The sequence below is a fragment of the Cynocephalus volans genome, chromosome 15 (assembly GCF_027409185.1).
Source record: "Cynocephalus volans isolate mCynVol1 chromosome 15, mCynVol1.pri, whole genome shotgun sequence".
In the NCBI taxonomy this organism is placed as follows: Eukaryota; Metazoa; Chordata; class Mammalia; order Dermoptera; family Cynocephalidae; genus Cynocephalus; species Cynocephalus volans.
In genome coordinates, this window is record NC_084474.1 from 47,357,993 (window position 1) to 47,365,881 (window position 7,889).

Here is a 7,889-nt window from a genome sequence, read left to right on the forward strand (position 1 = left end):
AAAACATAATTCAATAAAAGTTCTCTTCAGAAATTGTTAGGAAATAGGTGAGTTTAGAAAGAATTTCATGTAATACATTATTCAACACCAATAAAAATGTGTATCTGAAACAAAATATATTATAAACTTTCCTGCCTCCTTAAAAAGAAAATCAGACCTAATTCCTCACAACTGCGGTGGCTTCTGTGTTTTGCTGTCACTCTGGAGGAGGACTAAAGATGGTGAAACACAGAGAGTAGAATGCTGCAGGACTATCACTTCTGGGCCAGATGGAGAGAAGCACCTTTAATCTCTCCATCACTAAACAACCACCTAGGAGAGCGAGCTTCCTGAGCAGCATGGTAATACCTTTAGAAGTAAATAAGAGGCAGGTGGATGTTTGCCACTCCAGACAGAAATCACGGTGCCTGCACCTTCAAGGAGTACAATATTCAGGTTCACAGAGCCATCTGAGTGCCTTTCCTCCCCCAGCGAGGAGGTGAATCCTCCCATCACGTGTCTCCTGAGCTGGCCATCTGCTCAACAGTTAGGCTGCCTGTGACTGGCTGTCCCCTCTGCCTTTCCTAATCTCTGCCACTACTGAAGTATTCAATTTCTACTGTTCCTGCTGTCGGGAACTATGCTTTCTTATTCTACTTTGTCATCTGTAAATTCGGATTGGTGCCCCCCAGTTTTTTGTCAGTGAACCAATCATGGCTTTTGGTTCCTGGGCTGTTCATGAGCTATTTTCATTGCCATAAATTAGAGATGCATTTTTTAAAAAACCAAATAAATAAAGACTCTTGGAGAGGCCATTTGGTATACTACTGAAAATGACTGCATCCAGTCTAATTTGAATTACTTTTTGTTCAGTTAGCATTGCTTTATTTGTAGTGTTTTGCCTTGTTTTAGGGACCTAATGTATGTAACACACTATCCTGAGCTGTAGTGGGAATACAAAGATGAGTGAGACATTTTCCCTATAACCTCTCATAAGATTGTGACAGAGCTAGATTTAAATTCTGTACCACAAAAATGATTTAATTGAAGCTGTAAGACTTCTATACTTTCACACAGGTACACAGAAAGCACCATAAAGACAGTATGAAAGTGGTATGGGAGATCAGAAGGAGAAAAGATTACTCCAGAACATGAACCCAAAAGAGCAGGGGCTTTGGAATCACAAGGAATTGGCTTCAGATTTTGGCTGCGCTATTTAACGGCCATATGAATTCTGAGGGCTTACCCTCTAAGAGCCTCCACCTGCAAAATGGGCTATCTCAGAGCTACTCCAAGAACTAGAAGAGTATATAGATTCTTTCCTATAGTCCTCTCAGTAAGTTAATCAAAGCACTTTTTCAGGCTGGGGCATTAGAGATTAGTGGTATAGAATGATGGTCATAAAAGCATGGGCCTGTGAGTCTAAGAACCTAGGGTGAGAATCCCCTCAGTGTCTCTTACAAGCCATATGACCTCAGACACATTCTCCAGCCTTCCTGGATCTATAAGACAGGACTGTTAGAAAATAAGTGCTATATGTTAGTACATAAATTATTTAGCACAGGGCTTGGCACATCTTAAGAGCTCAGTAAATAGTAACCACTATTATAGTATTTATGGCTGGGAAGCCTTCATTCGAATAGCATATATTGAGTCAGGCTGTGAAGTATAAATAAAGTTATGACATACAAGAACTAGGGAAGAGGCCAGAAACCATCAGTCAGAACACAGACTAAGCTATAAAAGGTATTGGTAGGGTTAGACCCGAGTAGAACAGTAAGGAATGAGGCTGGCAAGGTAAGATGGAGGCTGGAATGTGAAGAGACCAAAACGTCCTATATGACCATGCTATCTTTCTCACCATAAAAATGTACTTTAACGTTACTTCACTAGAAATCTTCACAATTGATATGACGAATATAAAAATTTTTTCTACAGGGTTCTTACTTCTGGAAACTGAAGAATGCATAAAAGTTGCAATGCAAAGTAAGAATGTATAAGTATAAAATCCCTACATTTTTTTCATAGAATACTGAATGCAGTAGATTTTACATAATTCTTACTCGCATAGTCAATTAATCCTACAATTCCTTATAAAGTGTACCTACCTTTTCTCTTTAAAAAGAGAAAAATATTGAAATCTCATTCATTTTACAGAAAAGGATAAATGGATCTAGTCAGATCAGCTAGTGTGTATACTGTCAGGACAAATTTACATATTCAACCAACAGGGTTTCAGAATGACTGCCTTCTCACCCTCCAACCTTCAGTTTTTTCTAACATTAAGCCAGGAAACCTAGCTGACTGGATCTTCTAGAGTTAAAAAGATTTATAAAAACATGAGAATATTATATTATGGCATTTACCCACTTGAGCAATTATATAAAAGATATAAATGAAGGACTGTAATAAAAAAATTCAATTCTTAGTTGAACTTTCCTTGTTTAAATTTTGCATATTAAAACATATTTTGTACAATTGGAAGATTTCGGGTATGTAAACATGCTGGTTTCTCCACTAAGAGGCTTTGTGACTCCGTTTCCTCAATGATAAAGAGAAGGGGTTGGCCTGGTACATCCTCCCAGCTAACAAATTACATACTTCTAAAGTTCGAGCAAGTCCTTTTAAAAATACTACCATTTGCAACAACATGGATGGACCTTGAGAGAATTATATTAAGTGAAACAAGTCAGGCACAGAAAGAGAAATACCACATGTTCTCACTTATTGGTGGGAGCTAAAAATTAATATATAAATTCACACACACACACACACACACACACACACACACACACAAAACCGGGGGGGGGGGGGGAGAAGATATAACAATCACAATTACTTGAAGTTGATACGACAAGCAAACAGAAAGGACATTGTTGGGGGGGAGGGAGGAGGGAGGGAGGTTTTGGTGATGGGGAGCAATAATCAGCCACAATGTATATCGACAAAAAAAAAATAATAATAATAATGTTTAATTATCGGGGAAAGAGGAAATAACGTTTTGATCAATTACAAGGCCTTCATAATAAAAGTCTAGAAGTGTTGGACAGTACTATAAAGCCCAATTACATTAAAATGATGGTGTATAAGAGGATTAACATTTAACATCAATCATTTGAGATGGGGGTGGGGGGGTAGAGAAAAACAAACAAAAACAATGTTACCAAAACAAAACCAAAAATCATTTGATTTGGTTTCGTAAGCAAAAAAAAAAAAAAAAAAATCCTCTGAGTCAGAAAAACAACATAGCAAGTGAGAGCACAATGTGGAAGGCAAACCCGAGCAAAAAGCAGTGACATCATAGTTGTGAGAAAAGACAGACGGGAATGATAATGAACACAACACACATATTTTTTTTTTTTGATAACTTTATCCATTTGCAGTCTCAAAGAAATGAAGCATTGTCTAACTCACTCTACATGAAAGTATCCGTGTCTTCACAAGTCATCATGGTGAGCATTTGTAAAAAGTGCTCTTAACTCCTAGTCTCTAACTGCAAAAGTGTTCACCTGAGGCCCACTCCAAAAAAGGCTCCCTTTCTTCAGACTCTCCCTTTGCAGAAGAGTAGAATAAAGGTCTACTGTAAATGATAAACTTTTACATATTAACGAAGAGTAGAAATCAAAACTTCATTTTCCCTAATATTTTGGGGGGAAAAATAGCATAATTGTGTTTTTCTAATTTGGGTTCTGCAATTCTATCACAGGCCTATAAATTCAGTGCAATTACTCCCCAGAGTTATTTTTAAATGAAAGTAGAAAACATTTCACTGTTTCATACAGAACAACAAAAAATGATTTCATAGATTTCTCTAATCATTTCTCTGTAAATAACAATAATGTTTTTAAAAGGAAAACTCATAACCGGTGAAAATTATATTTAAGAATGAGAAGAAAGTTAAATTTGCCAAAACTCATCCTGAAACATGTGATGACTGTCTAGTACATTAACTCAGCAATCGTCACAGAATTTAAGCCCCCAAAGTTGTAAACAAAATATAGAAGGCTCTTTTGTTCATGACATGTCATGAACAAATTACCAAAATGTGTTTTCTCCTCAGGTGTCAGTTTTTCCCTCTTTTAGTGACTGATGGCTCCCAGTGTTATTACAGAAACAGATTGATCTTTTTAATGAGCCAGTTTAATAGACTCCAAAATCTCACCGTGGCTGCTCATCCATGTCAGACCATATGCACCAACAAAACATTCAGTAAAACAAAAAAAGCTCTGCTGTCAGACAGCTCCATACTCTATAAAATTTCATATAGTAGATCTGGATATACAGATAAATAACTAGAGGAGAGAGAAATGCATATGCAAACAAGATGCAGAAAATATATGCAAAAAAAAAAAAAAATACTGTAGAGGCCCATATTTTCTTGGCTCTGATCAAATTCCCACAAGATACAAATGTATTTACACAACATATTCTCATTACTCTTCCTCATAACTCTAAGGAAACCCATTTGCCATCTTTCCATTATAACATACACTTCATGGTGCCGCTTGAAAAGAATGTTCTGTCCAAAGATCAACCATATAAATTCTGACTCCAGCAATTGTCCATGAAAAACTAAAGGGAGAATAAGACTGAAGACTCTACAAAGAGAGTTTACCTGACTGCATATTCATATGTGCATGCACACGCAGCCACAGAATGTCAAAACAAGAATGCTGAGCATCTGTGGAATTTAATATGATGTATTCATATCAGTGTTAACATATTACTCAGATCTTACCTCAGGATTATCCTAGGAAAGCCTAAAGTCATGATACACTCAAATATAAATACCAGGAAAGAGCCAGTGGGAAAATAGCTGGGAATATAGAAAAAGGAATGAAACAAGTTTTCATACTCCCTGTTTTAGTAATTGAACAGTCAGGAATTCTACAGTAAGTGGCGTCCATTTTCAATTTTGCCTACAGGAGTATCTTTATATTTATCATAACTATCGAAATCTTTATCTACTTCATTCCCCGCCACCGATAAATTTTCTTCTTCCCAATTTTCCATCCAGTGTCTTCCCTAATTATTATATTATACTAAAAACATGGAGCTGAAATATCTCAATACCTTATTTTCTGCAGTGTAAATGGGTTTGGATCAGACAGGAATGCACATGTAAATCATTTATCCTTGAGCTGTCTCTTGGTTTTCTGCATCATGTGGACACACCACTCAGGCACCTGAATTAAGCAATTCCCTTTAAAAGCTAAAGTACTAAACACTCTATTCATTCTAAATATGACCAAGAAAATATGATTTGCAAGAATAAGAAAGTAATGCTGTTGGTAGGTCATACATGGAGGTAGGTTTACAATATGTCAGAAGTAGACTAATATTTAACCTCTTGCTTTAGAAATTTTAAACTATTAAGAGGTCCTATGACAGGAGAAGAAAAATTCCAGAGATTGTAGCATTAAAAACTGCTTAACAGAGGATTATTTAATAACTGTATGTAAACTGGCTGGCTTTAATAACATTCTGATTTGTAAAGCGGCTAATACAGTTAAGGGTAGCTAAGTCGGTCACAGATAGAAGTCCCTGAGCAGCTCCAAGAATCTTAAGCTCCTATGAATCTGGAGCATAACTGTGCCAGAGCACTAACCTCTCAAAGGCTGTTACACCCACGTCTGATGAAATGCAGAAAAAGAGAATGAATAAGTAGAGAAAGGAAACAAAGCATATGACAAATAAGTTTTTGAATACAGTTCCATTTTAAGATTCTCCTTATTTCACAGATACTGTGTAAGATGCTGCTGATAAGATTTTATATTTCTAGATCAGAAATTATATATGAGGATAAGGCATTTATTAAAATTATGTTAATAAGGTACATGAGAAGTTTCATGTGTATGCCTTATTTGACAACTACTTTGTAGGGCTGAATGGAGAAGGGGCTTTTTTTTTTTTTTTTTTTTTTTTTTTTTTACATTTCTTAGAATTCCCAGGTAAGACAGCAGTTTGTCAGATAAAATAAACATTGGCTGATAAAGTTTTTCAGCAAATTACCATCTATTACCTTTATTACACAACTCTTATCTTGACTCAGTTCATCTAGCTTCTTAGAAGTTTTCTTAGATCATAAGGAACCCAAATCAAATAGATACTGTACTGTGATTATTGAGAAACACACTCTGGCCAGCCTTCAAAATGATCACATTTTAGGAAAACTTGGAACAGCAAATTTCATAACACTGAAGGATAAACCACGTGACTGGGTTGAACTACATAATAAATGAGAATTTTAATACCAACGTGTATCTAAGACCCATCAGTGGTACCCGGCACATCTGAAAGTCATTTATCTCTTTTTAGCTTTAATATTACAAACAGCAAAGATTAACCTGCACAAAAGCCAAAACGACTCAGGTCAGAGATTATCACTGTAAAATCCCAGGAAAGAGCAAGATTCCCAGGATGATCACACCGGCTTATTGCTATTGTGCAAGAGATGTAGGCTAGCAGTTTCAATGTGACATGAAAAATGTCCTCGTACCACAGATATGAGGAAGAGGCCTTGGTTAGTCCAGGGCCCCATCCCTCTCACCTGTCTGGAGTTCGCCTCTTCCCGTTTTCGTTCACATCGAGAAGCAGCTCTGAGGAGTCAACAGGTGAGGTGGTGCTGGCATCCAGAAGCAGCTGTTCATGCTGGGCGAGGTACTGGGCAGGGTTCTGTTTGGCCAGTCTTGCGCAGTGGAGGAGCTCACGCTGCAGCAGGGGCAGGTTGGCCTGCAAGAGCATGACAGGAAATGAGCGGATGAACCGCCACATCAAAATGACGTCCAATGCAGGCCATGGGTTCCACTCCCAGGCACGACTCTCAGGCCTGGGCTACCGCGTGTTCCACGGCCCAGAGCGCAAAGCATCTGACCTTTTGGGTTACTTCACCTCTCCTCCATTTCCTCATCAATAACACCAGGAGTGGCCCTTATTATTTTTAAGTTGCCTTCATACTCAAATATAAGTTCCACAGGATGTGAGATTCCAGCTCCATCTATTAGCAACTTCTGTTCTCCCCCAGGAAGACCAAGTAAACGTAAAATACATACACAGTCCAATTAATCTCAAAATAGACTCCCTGACACATTCAGTTTTGTACCTAGAAACTCACACAGGTCAAACAAGTGAAACCTGTGAAATATCTTTGGTCAACTACTAACTTCAAATGAAAATACAGAAATAAAAATAGAGATTTTTTTTTTTTTTTTTTTTTTACAATCATCAGATTCATACAACATTTAAGTAATGGCCTAGGTATGGTCAGATATCCCAGTTGAAATTAATGCCCAAAGCAGCACATAATAGTAGTTTGCAAAAATAACAGCTTTGTGTTCAACTTTCTTCTGAGGAATATAGATATACGTGCATATATTTTTAACATTTGAAGAAATCCTGTGTGCCAGTCACTTCCTTGCCTAGCCAAGAACCTTGAATAAAGACTCTTAGAACAGGCTTGTTGATAGTCTGAAAGGTAATTTTGGCAATCTCAAATGCAATAAAAGGGAAGGAGGCAATTTTGCACATAGTAAGGCATTAAAATGAAAATCTAAGACAGCATTTTACTCTGAACTTACTCTGACATTATAAATCCAGGTGGTTGCTGCTTTTTCTCTTCTCTTTTTATTATTATTATTGTTATTATTATTATTATTATTATTTTAGGGAGGGGAGGGGAAGAGAGTGGATAGTAGGGGAAAGTGAATAGCATTTATCACCAATAACACAACTCTTGAAATTCAAGGAAAGATCAATAACATAAATCTCTTTGTGACTCAAAGATTTTATTTACGGGAACCAGGTGTCATGTACACTGATTAACCCATCAGGTAGAAAAGCATTTCTGAACGTAGGAGGTCCCAGCTGTCTTAATCTTTGGACCCAAAGCCTAAAAAAAATAGAAAAATAAA

The 7,889-nt window shown here is 37.1% G+C and overlaps 1 protein-coding gene across 1 annotated transcript in view; it reads right to left on the bottom strand.

Moving 5' to 3' along the window:
* Positions 1-7,889, bottom strand: part of RUNX1T1 (RUNX1 partner transcriptional co-repressor 1) — a 129,438-nt gene that overhangs the window by 37,871 nt on the left and 83,678 nt on the right. Inside the window, 1 exon segment of the mRNA XM_063079849.1 lies at positions 6,530-6,711. Within this exon segment, the coding sequence (XP_062935919.1) occupies positions 6,530-6,711 (182 nt within the window).